This window comes from Zootoca vivipara, chromosome 3 (assembly GCF_965207765.1).
Source record: "Zootoca vivipara chromosome 3, rZooViv2.hap1.1, whole genome shotgun sequence".
NCBI lineage: Eukaryota > Metazoa > Chordata > Lepidosauria > Squamata > Lacertidae > Zootoca > Zootoca vivipara.
In genome coordinates, this window is record NC_142586.1 from 84,043,587 (window position 1) to 84,063,325 (window position 19,739).

The window sequence follows — 19,739 nt, forward strand, 5'->3', positions numbered from 1 at the left end:
TTGTGCAGAGCACCAAATACCTCTACAATAAACAAAGTAAGATTTCGGTATGTGGTGGGGGTGGGAATGCTGCACCACAGAGCCTTACAAAGGCCTGGAGAGTGGTGCTCTTTCTGACCCCACTTGGGAAGCAACTACAATGGCAGGGCCACACTGCACTCCGCTAATTCCACAACACAAATATTTATGGGTACAAGGCATTCAATCCTAGTTAAGGGACCAATACACTTTCTACCTCCTTTTTTAAAAATAATAATAATAATGGTCCACAGGCAACACACACACACACACACACACACACACGGTCATGTCTAAATGTTTTCACTTTTACTTCCCTGTGATAAGCCCAAGTTAGGTGATGGCTGTTATCTGCATTCCCTACCAGTTTTTCTAGCCAAGCTTCAGAACTGAGCTTTAGATGGAGAAGAACCAGCCACTGAACTGCTTAAAGAACACAGCTTGCCCAGCCCAGCAGAATCTATTATTGACTTTGACACAGTGCATTTTGGCCCCTCCAGCACGGTGTAGAAAGAAATAGTATGGTCCAAATTACTAGCAACTTTTAGGTCCAACATTGATGCAGGCAAGTGGGTGGGACAATAGATCCTTCAGTTTCTTTTCAGCTTTACATATCTATGATTCTGCATGGGCCCTAATAAATTAGAAGCATGTCAAAAAATTTTTTCAAGTGAGAGAGACAGCATCTGGACATTGTCCCTTAGTTGTTTATCACATCTGTTTGTCCTTGTATTAAATATAGAATTGGCCCATTACCATAGTTTAAAAACAAAAAAACAAAAACCACAATGCCATATGGCTAAGGGTTCACTGTCCTTTAAGCCAATTATATATTCATGCTGATGCTGCAGGCTAGTCTTAATGGCTCCAGATGAATCAAGATACGATTGATTTCTGTTTGCATTTTTATTATTTGATTATTTCTAAAGAACGGTAGAAAAACAAAGGTGCTTCCTCTACAACTCTGAGCACAAAAAAATGCATTATATGCTGCAGAGTAGAAAGAAACTTTACTTCAAGCCAGCACACCAGCTTAAAGTCTACTCTCCACACAATGCTTAAGTGTGCACCTAAAAATGTAATGTATGTTGGCAGAGCCAATGTGTTTTTAATCACATTGTGTGTCCATACATACATACATACACTTAGTAGAGATCTAGGATTAGTTATATCTATTCTGTGTATGTGATGAACCTGGGTTTGCTTCTATCTGCAAGGACAGAAACCAGAATGAAGGTCTCCTGCCTCCTCTCGTACTCAACAGTATCTGTGATGGATAATTTTATGGACCACAATGAAACACCTAAAGTGATTATTATGATACATTTTTGTCTAATGTCTGAACTTTCCCGCTTTCCCTATATACTTAAATCTTTGTCAAGTACACTATAATGGTTACTTATATGAAGTGGTATGTTTTGGATGAAAGTTGCTATTTCAAATATTGGGCCATATCCACTCTACTTTGGGCGTTCTAATGAGAAGTGTTCAACATGAGGAATCCCTTCCCGCAAAACAAAACACCACGAAGCAGTCTTTGAATTATTTTAAGATGTTTTCTGAAATATATGAAACGAAAAATGCTTCTCATCTTGTCCATTCATGTGTCTTGTCCATTTCCATCAGGGCCAATGGGAGTTTATTTGTGATGTAGGGGTGATTCCCTCCCCCCCCCCAGAACAGAAGGAGTGAATAGTTAAACCTCCCCTCCTCACATGCTGTAGTCTGAACCTGGATCAGGTGCCCTTTCACTTGGTTTAAACTCTTTTAAAGTTCATTCCAATGAACTCTAAAAATGAGCCCTTCTAAAGTAATTACATTCCACGGGAAGTCCTAGAATAAGTACTGGAGATGTTTCAAAGCCAGCTGACTATGTATGTGGATTTAAAGCCATTTCATAACTTCTGGTAGAGAAGGAAAATACGATTTAAAAAACCAGCTCTGCTCAATCTTAGCTATAGTTCAGTAATGACAGCCTTGTAATATAGGAATTTATTATGCTGTAGACTGTTTTCCTACCATCATATCCAGAAACAGCTGTGCCGACAGTGCTAATTCCACATGATTTAAGGTTTAATCAACTTGGAAAACACCAGCCATTGTATTTTATTGCAGCAATTTTGTGAATTCTGACATGACTGTTCATATGCAGGTCACACATACAGTACAAAATATCTTCCTGATATGCTGCTGTGTTTTTTAAGGATTTGGACCTATTCACAGTGGCATTTCCATTAAAGCCCAGGGTCTGATTCCTCATCCTGCTTCATGAGAGTGGAAAGAAGAGTGCTATAATAATAAGATTTACACCTGCACTTTCATGGGCACTATGAAATATGCTGACCTTACAAAGAACATACTTTTGCAAAAGCAGCAAATGCTAATATGAAATTATCCCATATGATTTCAGAGTGCTACTATATCAGGGTGGAGATACTGCCCATTCTTGTGGAAGGTTAGATCGCTACATAACATGTACACTGGAGTTTTTTGATAAGAGTAACTGATCATCTTGATCCACTGCCTGTCCGGCACCTCTAAAAAAATGTGTTCTTCAGAACATAGACATAGAAATACACACCTCTGTGTCCATGAAGGACTTCCTCATGTTGAGGACTGTCCAAGTGGCAGTAGGAGTATATGAAAAGAGCCAGCCTCTGGCCTCTAAAATGAAAATGAAGTGATACCAGATGCTGAAGGACTCTTTAGGTTCAGAAAATAGATTACAGGCAAAGTGTTTCTATTCTTTTTCTTCCCATTTTCTCATTTATTTTATTGCTAGCTTATGGAAAAAGCTGCCAGTTACATGAGATTAGGAGCATAATTCATAGAATTGAATAAGTTTCTTGTTCTATAAGTATTAATATATTAATTACATCCAGCCTTAGGGTTCCAAGTTTTGAAACATGATTACTTCTTGCCAGTTATTTTGAAAGGAAGACTGAATTCCAAGTAAAATATGCAACACAATGAGAGATATAGAAAACTTGATTAAAAATTAGGAAAAGCATAATAATTAAATGCAAATTATTAAGGATGGAATCCAGTACTGTGCGAACATACAGTTACATGGGAATTATCTGTGTGATGCTCAAGCAATTTTTCCGATCCAGTTCCAGCCGGCTGCCCCCAAATCCCACAGAGCAAGGGGAGCTATGATCTGAGCGTAACTCTGGAACTGTGCACCTAGTTATTTCTGCTGATTTTTACTGTGGTCAACAGACTTAAGGGCATAATCTTGAAGCAGGAGTGGTCATGCCATGCAAATGATCTGTGAGAAAGTGGGTGTACAATCTCTTTTAGGTCTGAAGGCACAAGGCACCATTCTACTGCTGATGTAGTTCATCCACTTATATCCTGCATTCCCACCAAATGATGCCCAGAGTGGTTTAGAAAAGTCTTAAAACAAAACGTCAAGTGCTACTCTTCATGGTGCCAGCCAACCCTTCCCTTCCTCAGGAGAATCCATTCTATTTATTCTCCTATTTTGATTCTCCGCTATTCCCCCCACCCCACAAACAGATTTTCTCAGTAGGTACCCATATAAACAGAGGTGGTATGATGATGATGATGATGAGTAGCAGCATTATGTGCCCACTGTGCAGGGGAACTGCCCGCACAACCCTAAAACTGGTGCTAGTTGAAGCCATTCACTACCTACTACCAAGTCTCTTCTTTTGCACTCCTCCTTGGTTTTTATCCATTTCAAGATCTCCCTGAGCCTTTTAACCAGGGGAACAATAGCACTTTCCCAGTATTAAATTACTCTTGCAGAATTACCATCTACAGCAGGCACCCCCAAACTTCAGCCCTCCAGATGTTTTGGACTACAATTCCCATCATCCCTGACCACTGGTCCTCTTAGCTAGGGATCATGGGAGTTGTAGGCCAAAACATCTGGAGGGCCGCAGTTTGGGGATGCCTGATCTACAGTAATTCTTTGGAGGAATCCATGCCTTTCAGGATTGCTAGCTTGCTGGACTTGATGCCTTTTTTGATGTACAGAATAATGCTACCTCCATTAAATCCTTTCCTGTCCTTTCTATAGAGTTTATATGTAGAGATATACCCCTGTCCCACTGGTTCTCTCATTCCACCAGGTCACATCTGCTGCCCTTTTTAAAAATTCCAAATGTGCCCACAGGTCCATAGAACCCAAATGTGACAGGTCCATAGAACCACATGTTAACAGACAGCCAAGGAGAACCACTTGGGGGCTGACAAGCTACAAAATCAATATTACAGTCATGGTAACTCAAAGTGAGGGAGAACCTATTTTACTCATCCTGCCCAAATCTTTAAGGCTAGCTCTATTGCACATGCCACTTCAGATGAGATTTTACCAGATAAAATATTTACAGGAATGTGGACCTGTCCTGTGGGAGGGCCCATGCCTTCTTTAAGCTCAAGCACGAATAATCTAAACTATATAATCCTTCTGACATATCAATTCATGCAATACTGCTATCACCTTTCTTGGGGTACTCAGTTCTGAATAATGAGCTCTTGCTTGAAAAGGTGTGTCATTCATATCAGCAAAATATGAGACAGATAGTACAAGAGACTTTCTCCAACTTGTCAACAAGTTGCTTTAAAACGTTGCTTTGCTGAGTTCAGCCAGATAAAGTCAAATGGTCTTCATCTGATTTTAACAATATAACTGCATACATAATAGGCATAGTATAGCTGACCCAGTAGCGTGAAGTGTAACCCTCCTATTGCCTTTAAGGATTCCATGGCTGCATCCAGCAGGGATAAAACAGGCCATGTTTCGTTATGACAAGGCTCCTGTTTATTTCTATATGAACAGAATTTGAGATGGATTAACAATCTGGGAATGTCCATTTTCATAAATATTCCCTTCCCCCAATGCCCCTGTACAATTTCCCAACATTTACACCCTTACTTCTGTGCTCCCTAATCCATTCCATCTTTCCATCCATCCTCTTATTTACCAGGACAGCTGCATTTTATTTTCATGATCCTGACTTTCTTATTTTCCTTCATTTCAAACAATGCTTTCACTTGAGTTCACTACAGTTATTCCACGGAGACAATATTACTAACCACAGATTTTAATAAAAATTACTTCTTCTGATGTCTCACATGCCAGATGGATAAAAAGGACTAGAAGCCTGCAAACCCAAACAGGATATTAATAGCAGGTGAAGACACCTGTGATTAATACTTTGCGAGTTCTTTCTTGTGACCCAAACACTCTCTCCCCAGTGCATATATAGGAGAACAATAACAAAGTTAGAAGTGGATCGCGGAAGATTGAAGAAAACGAGTTTTCTTTATCATAGCAGCACAACCAAAATGGAGAATACAGGTGGTGAAGGAGGAAACATAGCTAAGAGATTCTGAAATGTCATATGAACTGGCAAATGATGAGGAACCAGCATTGAGACAAAGTAGAAGGGAAGAGTCAGGGAGGGTTGGGAGAAAACAAACTCTGAAACTTTGGAGAACTGCTAATGGTCAGTGTATATAATACTGAGCTAGATGGACCAATATTTTGACTCAATAGAAGGCAGCTCCCTGAATTTCTAAGAACTACCCTCCTCCTATAATTCCTTTATTGCTTTCTTAATATTTATGGCAAGACAATCAATCTGTTTATTGCAACATCTATATACATTGAGCTTATCTTGACTAGGTTTAAAGTAACCCTGTTGAACATTTCTAGACAGTGAAGTGCGCACATTCTTTTTCTCTGTTGCTATTAATACAGTGCGGCATGACAGTGGGGAATGATGTGTACAATTGTTTTACAATACCTCGTAGTAGTGGTAGATTTCTGATTCTGCATGAATCACCACAGCAATGAAAGAATGTGTCATTCTCGTTGACTAGCCAAGATGCATTATTTCTGGAAGGTCTATTTAAACTGAAAGGCTGCTACTCCCACAAAAGTTTGCCTTTCCTCTCTCACTCAGCTTCAATTATAGCATTAAGTGATCTTTGAGCAGAATAAAAGAAACAGCTGCTTTCCTTTGGGCTTTCAAATACCATTTGTGCTCATTTTTTCCTCTTGGAAAGGTTCTACCAATTAGTGGAGTAAACATCACATTTAAAGCAATGTGCTGGAAATCTTTACTAAAATCTTACATGCATCAAGTGTGTCTGCCTACTGTTCTATGCTTTGTATGATCAGCTCATTTGATCACTAACTCAGCAATAACAGAAGAGCTTAGCTGACTTATTTTTAAAGCTCCTTTTCAGAACTTTTGGCCAAGTTCTGTCCTCATTTAGGCTCTTGATTTCATTGAGATCTCAACAACACTGGGCTCTGCTCTAAGTACTATGACATGCTTTTAAATTAATCAGTTATTTGCTAACCTCTGGTGGAGGATTCTGCTTCAGAAAAATCTTCAAGGGGAGGGAATGCACTATTGTGGGCCAACCACCTAGAAAGCCCTTTTAAATCCTCATCCAGGGCTGTCTTAAGCATATCCGGCACCATGGTGCAAAGCTCCCTCCCCCCATTTCCCAGAGTTGCCCACCTTTTTTTAGGGAGGACGGCTCTGCCAGCGGGGCTGGAGGAGGCTCCTCCGGTGGGGAAGAGGCAGAGGCTGGACGCGGCACCTCCTGGCTCAGCTGGCTGCTTTGTGCCGCAGTGGCCATGGCAGACGGAGGCTCTAGGTGTGGTGCTGCTTTGGCGCGGCATGGCAGAGGCAGGCGAGGGTGGTGAGCTGATGCCAGGAGGTGCCGCGTCCAGCCTCCACCTCTTCCCTAGTGCCTTCCAGAACTTGGTGCCCTGGCGCCCTGCACCACTAGCCTCTATGGGTAAGACACCCCTGTCCTCATCCTTACTTTATGGAATATGAGTATGGAATCTTACTTTATGGAATATGGAATAATCAACTGTATGTTGTCAAAATATTTTAAAGAACGACCATACAGGGGACCCAAGCTTTGGTTACCCAAGCCTTCTAGGATTCTGAATTGTATGGCTGGAAGAATACAGAAAACTCATGAAAACTGGTGCAATGTTCTCCTGCTTAGAGATGTAAAAGTGTATCTATGTGCATATCAAGCCCCCCCCCATTCCTCCCCAAGATTCTGCTCCTTTTTAGTCACAACATTCTACACTAGCAGGAGCCTCTGAAAAATATTTGGGGGAAGTCCACACAGAATGTTTTAAGAAGTTGCTGCAGTAACACAAAGCCAAAGCCTTTGCAAACCTCACCCTACTTCCCTTTTAAGTATCTATTCTTGCTACAATCTTAAAGGCAATGGGAGACTCACAAAGGCTTTTGCAAGCCTCCCCCCTTACCTTAGACTGAAACTCACATGTTTTTCCTGAGAGCAGCAAGGAGGGGGGGGGGTCTTCCCCACCCTCACCTCTTTTGCCACCTGCCTGCTCAAGTGTGCAAGCTGCTTGTGAGAAGTGCTTTAAGGCAGCTTCCAAGGTCCCATTTTAGTTGAACAGGATGCCATGAGCTGCCCTTAAGCACTTCTCAAAGCAGTTTTTGAAACATCCTCTTTCATTTAAATGAGAAAGGTGGCAGATGCTTCAAACAGTGCTTCTGAGAAATGCTTTAAAGCACACCCCACAGTCCCATTTTGACCAACACAGGATGGAGCGCTGTCTTAAAATGTTTCTCAAAATGCTGCTTCTCGCCCACTCCACTCCAATCCTTCACCTGCTTGCAGGAGGAGCACATGAGCTGTGCTTTTGAGAAGGCTTTAAACTCCACTCATGAATGAATGAATTTATTAATACGGTCGCAGACCAGCATCAACACGCACAATATCACAGATCATAAAACATATCAAAAATACAAAGGACAGTATGAATATAACAAGGAGTTAAATATAAAAATTAAAATTAATTATTAGTGTACCCCCTGTAGTTAACATTTAGGGGTTTGATCAACATGGGATACCACTTGCTTCCTGTGATTGATTGCAACTGATGAATGCGATTGAATTCAACTGATGAATGAAGATTAAATGCTGCTGACTTGGCTGCGAAATCCTGTTCCCTGCTGGCAATAGGGTACACAACCAATACAGAGTTAAACCCTGTCCTCCTGCACATCAGCAGTGACGTCTGTCACCAGTGATATCAACTGATGGCTGGGTGGGCAGGGTTGAGGAGGAATGGCCTCGTGGGCCAAATTGGACCCCTTGGCACGACAAGCCTGCAGGCCAGAGGTTTCCCAATCCTGCTGTAGTCTCTTCTTTTAGATTCATAATACAGGTAGGAGTATTGTTATTAGTACATTTACATGATATTCTCCAATCTGAGGATAAATATTAAAGGAATCTTTTGAAGCAGTAATTAGTTTTCAGGACTACAACAGATCTTCACTTTCAGTGCCTGTGAATTCGTTTGTCAAGTTAGGAAAACAATAGTATATGACAACAGATAGCTCATTTCTAATATCTTAGTTTCATTCCAAATGCCACTATATCAGCTGGGACACTTATTAAGTAGCTGCAATGTTTTGTATACCTCTATTGCAAAATAGTAGTATTTTGTTTTCTTTTAAAAGGGGGAAATGATGAGGTATGCATGGCAGAAGTTCAAGCTACAGCCAACTGCTGTCTGTCACTATCACAGCAAATCATCAAGACTGGTAAAATGGATTCTACATTGCATCAAGTGGCTTACCAAAAGGTCCTCCAATGACCTTTGTGGTAGAGAATTTTTTATTATTAAGTGTTGGCTGGAAAAAAGAAACTGATACTTATGTGATCTGGCCTTAATTGTGCACACTGGGGCAGCCAGGAATGCTTTAAGGAAACCAAAATAACAATAAAAGTAAATTAAATATATAGCTGTAGGCCACAGATGGCTACAATTCCTGCAGTCTGGTTTTCCAGGATAATTCTGGCAGATTAGGAACCATGCATGGCATAATGAATGATACTCTGCGTATGCATTCTACATACAAGTCACATTTAGTTAAGTAATGGTCTTATTGTCCACACAAGTCTACCTTCAGAATGGGGGCAGGGGCGAGGTGGTCTCTTTTGAGACTGGAGATTTATACATTGGTTGTATAGGGCTAGCTTTAATAGAACAAACTTGAGACAAGAAGTTAGGTCTTGGGGACATTAGTGAGGTGGCATAAGGGGGGATGCAGACAACAATGGCTATTTACAATTGCATTTAGTATGTACTAGCAGTATAATCCACCCAAAGATAAGCGTGTAAGTTCTGTTTACTTTAATGGGAAAATTGAGTACGTGCTTAACAATCTGCATCAAAACCAACAGGGATTTAAATGAGCTTATCACTGAGTGAGTTGTACCAAGGGGGTTTTCTTGCCTCTGCAGCTGTTTCAGAATTGCTTTAGTACTGTGTAAGAGCTTTGCAATTCTAGCATGCATTTCACTTTCATTTTTCTTGCACTGGATTTTGGGAAGCTATTGAAGGTCCTCATCCTGCTCATCTACAAGCAAAAATAGGGGATTCTAGAGTGTGCTGCTGCAACCCACACAATGCAAAGTGTGAAGCTGGTGCAAGAAATCACATATCAAATTATATCTCCATTGTCTGGGATTACTTATAACCCTCTTGTGGAACATTAAATGAAAAAAAACTGAATATGATATTATTATTATTTATTAAATTTATATACTGTCCTTCATCCATAGATCTCAGGGTGGATCACAATATGTTGTTACCCATGTAAATATACCCTGTTGTGGGAGAAGCAAATCAATTCCATTGATAGTTAATTCTCCACAACATGAAAAATGCAACAAGGAAAGAGAACACAGGAAGTAGGAGACATAGAAAGAAATGCCAGCATAACAGATAAGCAGGAAATCCCATATCAAATTCCTGCAGTGTGTAGCATATACATTACTCAAGGATTGGCACTGAGAAATGCCACTATATAAGTTGACCACTTTCTGAGAACACACACTGAACAAAATTCTTATTGCTAGAGGAAATTAGTTTCTTATTAGAAATGCAGGTTGAAGACAGACGTAACATCCTAAGTATGATAGAAATGGTTTGTACACACATTTGCTACATTCTGAGGAATAGCTCTTCAGGGCAGAGGATGTGTGTTTAAACCACTTCCACCATAGTTGTCTGTTTTTACCCCCAAGTTAAATGAGTAATCATTATGCAAATGATACAATCTTTCATCCTCAAAGACCAAGAATTCTGCAACTAGAACATACATTATGGTGTCTAGACCATTTCCGTGATTATTACTGAGATACTGAAAAATGACTGCATATTTTGGAAACTTGGGAGAATCCTATCCATTTTCCTACTTTAATCATTCTGGACTAAGAATAATTTATTATTTCATTATTACTATTAAGGTTTGTATCTTGTCCTTCCACCAAGGACTTAAAAACAGCATCTTATCTGCACAAAAATCAGCTGAAGTAGATCAGGCTAAGAAAGCTGTGAGTCTCACAAATAAGCACGGCACGCAGCTGGACTAGATGATCCTCAGGGTCCCTTCCAACTCTACAATTCTGTGATTCTATAGATGAATCTGGACTGCCAGCATTGCAACCCAGTATGCTAAGCACTGAACTGGACATGGTTCAGTGTTAAAGCTCCCCCCCCCAAAAAAAAACCTAGGGAGCCAACAAGATTTTTCAGAAGATAGGTAAGGAAAATAACAAGATTTGTGATGTCTGCCACAACAAACGTATATGCTTGTCACCAGGCCCAATGTTTGAGACAGCAGTGGCTATTGGGCATCTTGATTTTAGCATTCCTGGTTAAGGGTGAGCTTTGGCTGAAAATGTTTATACCTTTGATGGATATAGTTATATAGGATCTATTTTGCAATTTGTACAGGTACTATTATACCAGTACTCTTGTCACCTTACTCAGGACCTTACTGTATCTTCCACTGCTTCACAAAGCCCTTGCTGGCTTCCTTTGCAAAACAAAAACCCTTTGATAGTAGACAGAGACTTAAGAGGTGAGTATACAGAAAGATCAGTAGAAGTCATAGCTGGTGGTAACATCCAGCACAGGATAAGCAGCTGACTTTCTCTGAAAACAGCCGATCTTAAAAAAAACATTTAAAATGGCTTAGCTGATGTAAGCTTGATATGCTGACATTGTAACAGAACATGGAAGATTCATGGATTACTTACTGATTTTGTTTCTTATTTCATTGACTTTTTCTCCCATAGATTTTGCTTCAGCAAACCTAGTAAACAAAACAGTGTGGGTTAGATTGCTATAAAACAGAATTGGTGGCACATACTCTGGTGTCAACAGATCAACACTCTTTTCTACTTTTGGAGTATGAGCTCTTTCCTTTTTCTTTTAATCCGAGTTCATTCTTGAACAACATTCCAACTGAATGCCTCCCTGAAGTCTGAAATTTAACTTCGGGAGAAGTAGGCTAAAATTTGAAGCTTGGGAAACTAGTAACTTACACTAACATATTTTAAAGACATCCCAAAATCTTCTCAGAATGCAATAGATAACAAAGTGAGTGACTTACCAAGGACTGGCAACAAAAATGTTGATCAATGGTCAGGGTTGATGTTGTGCAGTTTAAAGCAACATTTCCCAACCTGTGGGACTGTGATCTGCAAGTGGACTGTAAAGCCTGTCCAAGAGGGTTGTGGGCTTTGTAAGTAAACTCAAAATAATTATTGCAAATGTGGTGACAGTTTGCCAGGTACTCATACAAGGAGTTACAGCTTGCCTCTGATGTGGAAACACTGGAGGCAGCACCTGAATATCAGAGGAGAGCTGTGAAAGTCACTTAAAACAAATCCCTGTACCTTGTGGTGAACCATCACCAGATCTGCTGCCAGGTTTAGTTAATAGTTAAGTGAAGTTTGCTTAGTCAAAATAAGTAATGATATCTTTACCCTGTGTATCCATAATGATCTGAGATTATGTCTGACAACCATCAAACCCCACATTGACCTACTTGTTAGCAAAATGCAAACTCCACCACCCAGTTGATTCTTGCCAAAACAATCTTTATCATGAATAAAACTCTTAAAATATTCATGGCTTGTTTCATATTGCATGTGTAACCCATATGCTTTTAGAATAATTTTTTAATAGTTTATGAAGCAATATCCTGAAATCAGATGGCCCATAAACAAAACTTTGAATAACTTTGTAAGTACTATAAATATTTCAACAAATTCCACATTAATAGGGCCATTAAGTAAATTTTAGCTTGGATGCCTCAAGTAACGGTTATAAAATAGGCAAATTTGGAGTTAAAATGCACAAAACTGCTGAAGACCAGAGGTCCTATATTCATGTGACAATAAAACGATGGGTCACCATACCAAGTAAATTTGAACTTGTGGGTTGCATCCTCAAGAGGTGGGGAACTATTGATGTAAAACATATGGGAAGCATCAGGTTGCAGAAGGCTGCACTACTGGTTGACAGATCTGGTTCTCCCTGAGACCGCGCAGGTAAGGAACCAACAATGTGAGCCTCCCAATTACTAATTCTTCAGTTTGCAGAGGTATTTGAGTCAAGTCTCTAACGTTGAACTTACTTCAAATTTTATTTTAATGTTCTCTACACTTAGCTTATACAGATAGGCAATAACATAAAAAGGAGGGATTAAAATATGTTTTTAAAGATAATTCCCTTGAAATAAATCAAAGATACCTGTGGGATGACTCATTCTATTTGGGGTTTTGTGGCCAGGACAGTCATGAAATTTTGAATGGTTACTCAGATGTGTATAATCATCATTGTACAGATTGAAGACATAACTATAGCATTTAACTGTTAGCAAAGCCTTGGGTTTAAGTGATTATCTGGGCAAGAGTTGGTCTAGCAGAAGCTATTGGCAAAACCCACAAGTTCCATTTTTGTCTAACAAAACGAGCAGTGGAACAAAGCTAAGAAATAGCACTTTTCCACATGAGAGGCACAGCTGGGGGACCGTCTCCTCTCAATTAGTCACTTTTTCTTTCAAATTGTAAGCAGCTAGTATCTTAGGACTCCATGCCCTTATTTGAGGGATCATTTCTATAGTAAGTTACCATACCAGAGAGGTGTACTCGAAGTGATTGCTTTAAGAGCTGAACCCAACATGGATATAATTGGGCCATACTGTGGTGGTTTCTCAACACGTTGCTTCTGATGTAAACTGGGAAGAAGTTATGAAAATGGTTTGTCCTGGGTTTTTGTTTGTTTGTTTGTTTGTTTGTTTGTTTTAAGCACTTGCTGTAATATAAGGGAAAGCTTGCAAGCTGTGAAAAAGAGACATTTCCTCAACCTGGGTTTAGAGAGGGGTTGGCTTGATGAGTTACATGGCCTAATAACAGGTAGGTAGCCGTGTTGGTCTGACACAGTCGAAACAAAATAAAAAAAATCATTCCAGCAGCACCTTAGAGACCAACTAAGTTTGTCATAGGTATGAGCTTTCGTGTGCATGCACACTTCTTCAGATACACTGAAACAGAAGTCACCAGACGCTTATATATAGTGAGAGGGTGGGGAGGGGTGTTACTCAGAGGAGTGGTTGGAATGGGTGATTGACTGACTGATAGCTGTTGACGACTGTTAACGACTGCAATTGGTCTTGCAGGAAAAAGCAAGGGGTGAGATGGCTAAAGATAGCTTTATCATGTATAATGAGATAAGAATCCAATGTCTTTATTCAGACCAGGTCTCTCCATGGTTTTAAGCTTGGTAATAAGTTGCAGTTCAGCAACTTCTCTTTCCAGTCTATTTCTGAAATTCTTTTGTAATAAGACAGCTTCTTTGAGATCTTGTATAGAATGTCCTGGGAGATTGAAGTGTTCTCCTACTTGGAGCTAACCAGAAAATTAAACCAATGTATAATACAAAAGACCTGTTTACAGGTAGGTAGGTAGCCATGTTGGTCTGCCGTAGTCGAAACATTTTGTTTTGTTTTGATTGCATTCTGTATTACACAAAACGCCCATTCAATAACATAATAATGAGGACAATTCCTAATCATTACTATCCTCTGCAGCCACCACTGACCCATATATGAATATATATTTTCCTATTTTAAAAAATTGTGCATCTGTTGAAATGGGCTCTAGAGTTCCAAATCTTAGGCCTTAATAAATCTGTTATCCATGACACACTTGGTTGTGGCTAACATACCCCACCTCTCTGGAGGTATTTAAGCAGTTTGGAAATACAAAATATAACCGGCAAAATTTCAAGCTGCGGATGTTGCTTTGGTATGCACTTTCCTACTTCATCAGATTCAAGAATCCACCTTCTGCAGAGAATATACATTCTACTGTGGTCTGGATCATGCACACTGACCGGAGGAGGTGTTGGTAGATAGACAAAATGTTAATGGCAGAGGGTTGGCTTGAATGACCTTAACAGATTAGACAACTGGGCCAAAGCAAACAAGATGAATTTTAACAAGGAGAAATGTAAAGTACTACACTTGGGCAAAAAAAATGAAAGGCACGAATACAGGATGGGTGACACCTGGCTTGAGAGCAGTACATGTGAAAAGGATCTAGGAGTCTCGGTAGACCACAAACTTGACATGAGTCAGCAGTGTGATGCAGCAGCTAAAAAAGCCAATGCAATTCTGGGCTGCATCAATAGGAGTATAGCATCTAGATCAAGGGAAGTAATAGTACCACTGTATTCTGCTCTGGTCAGACCTCACCTGGAGTACTGTGTCCAGTTCTGGGCACCAAAGTTCAAGAAGGATACTGACAAGCTGGAATGTGTCCAGAAGAGGGCAACCAAAATGGTTAAAGGCCTGGAAAAGATGCCTTATGAGGAATGGCTTAGGGAGCTGGGTATGTTTAGCCTGGAGAAGAGAAGGTTAAGGGGTGATATGATAGACATGTTCAAATATATAAAAGGATGTCATATAGAGGAGGAAGAAAGGTTGTTTTCTGCTGCTCCAGAGAAGTGGACACGGAGCAATGGATTCAAACTACAAGAAAGAAGATTCCACCTAAACATTAGAAAGAACTTCCTGACAGTAAGAGCTGTTCGGCAGTGGAATTTGCTACCAAGGAGTATGGTGGAGTCTCCTTCTTTGGAGGTCTTTAAACAGAGGCTTGACAGGCATATGTCAAGAATGCTTTGATGGTGTTTCCTGCTCGGCAGGGGGTTGGACTGGATGGCCCTTGTGGTCTCTACCAACTCTACGATTCTATGATTGCCTTTCTGATCTTTTCCAATGCTGTGATTTTATGATTAAGGTTACTGACAAGTTGGAAGCAATTTGGAAGCAAACTAGAAGGAAGATAAGGTGCCTGACGAGGTAATGCTAGTGTGGTCAGGAGTGGTGGGCAGTGCCACCCCACCACAGAGTAGCATAAGGAAATCTATAAAAAGCAGCCTTGCAGATATCTCCAAGTGCCACAAAACATAAATTGCTCCAGTGGTCTATGGAGGAATCCACCCAAATTTTTAAAAAGGAAATGGGGGAAGAAGCCAAAGAAAGAAAATACAGTGGAATAAAAATAATTGTGAACCCAAAGTCAAGCAGGGAATGAGAAACATGACAATCCTACTGCATATAGCAATACTGGCATAGAAGAGGTTTACATTTAGAAGAAAGTTATGTTAGCTTTGAAATGTGTTGTATATATAATCCTTACTTAGAAATTTGAACAGTGGCTGGGTCAGTGAGTTTCTGTACAAGTGGCGGTTCGGCAGCTATGTTCCAAATTACAGAGTAGATCTGAGAGGAGTTTGTTTTGAACAAGTGTGATGTATTTGGAGTTCCAAACCTCTTTTACTAATGTGTCCTGCAAGCAGCAGCAAGACTTATTTCGTCTGTTTGTATGGCATCTACAGCAATTTTAATGAACATTGCAATGCACTATGCTGATATTAGAAGTGCAGTGTTATTCTACGCTTGTTTCCTCAGAAAAAGTCCCACTATGTTCAATAGGATTTGCTTAAATGTTAGGATTACAGACTAAATATGATTTGATGCAAAGGTTGAGTTTGAATTCTTGTACTTATTCTGACATTTCATATCAAATTGTTGTTGTTTAGTTGTTTAGTCATGTCCGACTCTTCGTGACCCCATGGACCAGAGCACGCCAGGCACTCCTGTCTTGCACTGCCTCCCGCAGTTTGGTCAAACTCATGTTTGTAGCTTCAAGAACACTGTCCAACCATCTCATCCTCTGTCGTCCCCTTCTCCTTGTGCCCTCAATCTTTCCCAACATCAGGGTCTTTTCTAGGGAGTCTTCTATTCTCATGAGGCGGCCAAAGTATTAGAGCCTCAGCTTCACGATCTGTCCTTCCAGTGAGCACTCAGGGCTGATTTCCTTCAGAATGGATAGGTTTGATCTTGCAGTCCATGGGACTCTCAAGTGTCTCCTCCAGCACCATAATTCAAAAGCATCAATTCTTCGGCGATCAGCCTTCTTTATGGTCCAGCTCTCACTTCCATACATCACTACTGGGAAAACCATAGCTTTAACTATATGGACCTTTGTTGGCATCTCAAATAGATGTCCTGAAAACTACCATCTGTAATACCTTAAAAAAAAACCTCAGAAATAAGAGAAGAAGTGATAGTCTTTTAGAAAAGCCCTAGGAATTATATGGCTATATTTCATGCATGATTATTTACATGATTATTAACAGGGCGACATAATGCATTGTGATAGAAATATAAGGCTTGTCCATACCAGTGTTTAATGTGTGCAGGTGACATTTCTCCCCCTGCCCCATAAGTGCCATGATGAGGTGCTGAAAGGAGGGCCATAGACAATCTCAGGAACAACCCAGACATTATAATTAAAGAGGCAGACAAGGGTGGAGCTGTTGTCATCATAAACAAAACTGATTACATCCAGGAGGCTCAATGACAACTCTCCAATGCCGCCTTTTACAAAAAACTGGACTCAGACCCCACACAGGAATACAAAAAAGAACTGAACAAGATTGTTAAAGAGCTACCCCCCCACATCCAATAACAGATCCTCTCAAACACACCAACAGATCCTTGACCAGGAACCTTCCATCTTCTACCCAAAATACCCAAACCAGAAAATCTAGGATGTCCCACCATCTCAGGTATCAGCACTATCACTCACAGTAGGTGTTTCTGGATATATGGACTCTGTTCTGAAACCGTATGCCATTAGTGCTCCTAGCTATGTACATGACACCACAGACTTTCTGAGGCAAATACAATCTTTGAACACTCTACCTAACAACACCATACTAGCCACTATGGATGTGGAATCCCTGTACACCAGCATCCCACACAACGATGAATTACAAGCTATAAGGAACACCATTTCAGATAAAATCACAGTGGACTTTGCTACCAAACCCTACCATGTTGTCCTCACCCACAACCACTTCAGATTTGGAGATGACCTGTTCCTCCAGATCAGCGGCACAGCAATGGGCACCCGCATGGCCCCACAGTATGCCAACATCTTCATGGCAGATTTGGAACAACACTTCCTAAACTCCTACCCACTCAAACCTCTCTTGTACCTGCGATACATCGACAATATACTTATTATCTGGACACATGGTCAGCAGACCCTGGACACCTTCTACCAGACATTCAATGACTTTCACCCCACCATCAACCTAACAATGAACCAATCTATGCAAGAAATACATTTTCTACTATAAAAATACAGGATGGGCCCATAGACACCACCTTGTACCGAAAACCAACTGACCAACAAACATATCTACATGCTTCCAGCTACCATACCAAACATACCAAACAATCAATTGCATATAGCCAGGCTCTACGTTACAGCCACATCTGTTCCAACTCTACAGACAGGGATTCTCACCTAAGAGATCTAAAGCAAACCTTTTTGGAACTAAAATATCTGCCTGATGAAGTTAAACAACATATCAACAAAGCCAGACTGATACCCAGAGAGAACTTGCTGCAAGACAGACCCAAAAGAGAAAATAACATCCCTTGCTTTTTCCTGTAAGACCAATTCAGTCGTTAACAGTCGTCAACAGGTTTACTACACCTATCAGCCAATCACCCATTCCCACCACCCTTCTGAGTCAGGGCCGGCTCGCCCATTGACTCCAGTGGTGCGGGGCGCCAGGGCGCCTGGGCGCGCTGGGCGCGCTGAGGGGTGCCCCAGCAAGTGGAGAAGCTGTGCGGTGGCCTCCCTTTTCCCTCCGCCAGCCACGCTGCTCAGGATCTCCGCTCAGGGAGGTAAGCGAGCGGAGCAGGGGCACTAGGACCCTGTTCCGCTCTGCAGCACCAGGGTCATCCCTCACCCCGGCACTGCGCTTCATTGGCGTTCCTGTTGGTGGGAAGGCTCAGATGCCTTCCCACAGTCTAGGACTCTCCCCGCTGCCCTGCTGGCTCCGCGGGGCTGGGATGCCGGGCCTCTCTGCAGGCCGCACTCTCCCTTCCCGGCCCTGTGGCTCTCGGCTCAGCCGAGGTGTCACCCCAAGGCCTTCCGGCTTGGGGGAGACGGCACGCTCCTCCAGGGAAGGTAAGAGCTTTCCTTTTTTAAAAAAAATGGAGGGGAAGAGCTGGAGGTGCAGTTTTTTTAAAAAAAAAAAGAGTGAGGGTGGGGGGTGCCCGAGGGATCCCTGCACCAGGGCGCCCGATGTGCTAAAGGCGGCCCTGTTCTGAGTAATACTCAGACCCTCCCCACCCTCTCACTATATATAAGGGTCTGGTGACTTCTGTTTCAGTGTATCTGAAGAAGTGTGCAAGCACATGAAAGCTCATACCAATGACAAACTTAGTTGGTCTCTAAGGTGCTACTGGAAGGAATTTTTTTATATATAATTCTGTCTCAGATAGATGTTGGTGGAGCTATTCACAACACACACACACACACACACACACACACACACACCTCAAAAATAAAAGCTCCGTAAAAGTTATTGAGAGTCAGGAAGCACTAATTGAGAGGAGAGGGAAACAACACATAGTCCCAATACATTCCAGCAAGCACTGCCCACTAGTGTGAGTGGGGAAACATCTACTCAGATGGGAAAGCATAGAAAACTGAATGCCCTCATGGACCAATGTATACACACATACACATGGACCTAGTGACTCACAGACATATTAATGCCTTCGTTTTGACACAGCCATAGCCTCTGCAAAATCACAATTTTTAAAAAGTACAATGGCCATGATCTCAGGATTTGCAGGTAATGGTGCAAAACAGAAGATGGAAATACCATCTTGCCCTGTGTCTCAGCCCTGTTAGGTAGAGACACGTGCCTTGTTTGCTCTGTTACATCCATAGTAAGCAATAATATAGGATGCGGGTGGCGCTGTGGGTTAAACCACAGAGCCTAGGGCTTGCCAATCAGAAGGTCAGTGGTTCGAATCCCCGCAATGGGGTGAGCTCCTATTGCTCGGTCCCAGCTCCTGCCAACCTAGCAGTTCGAAAGCACCTCAAAGTGCAAGTAGATAAATAGGTACCGCTACAGCGGGAAGGTAAACAGCGTTTCCGTGTGCTGCTCTGGTTCGCCAGAAGCGGCTTAGTCATGCTGGCCACATGACCTGGAAGCTATACGCTGGCTCCCTCGGCCAATAAAGCGAGATGAGCACTGCAATCTGGACCTAATGGTCAGGGGTCCCTTTACCTAAGCAATAATATACCTCTTTATCATTCTGAGAGAAAACTTTCAAAACACAATGGAAAGACACAAATATGGTATCTGCGTCCTCCCATATGAACTAGTCCACACACTTTTATCTGTGAGGATGAGTCACATGCCCCTGCCATCCCAGTTTTGGAGTGTAGGAAATTAGAATAGGGCCTTCTTGGTGCTCTCACTCAATTGCTTG

At 41.4% G+C, this 19,739-nt stretch overlaps 1 protein-coding gene across 1 annotated transcript in view; it reads right to left on the minus strand.

Moving 5' to 3' along the window:
• KIF6 (kinesin family member 6) overlaps positions 1-19,739 on the minus strand; it is a 162,530-nt gene that overhangs the window by 44,930 nt on the left and 97,861 nt on the right. The window contains exon 15 of the mRNA XM_035108133.3: positions 11,113-11,168. Coding sequence (XP_034964024.1) covers positions 11,113-11,168 — 56 coding nt within the window. The remainder of the gene's footprint in view (positions 1-11,112; positions 11,169-19,739) is intronic.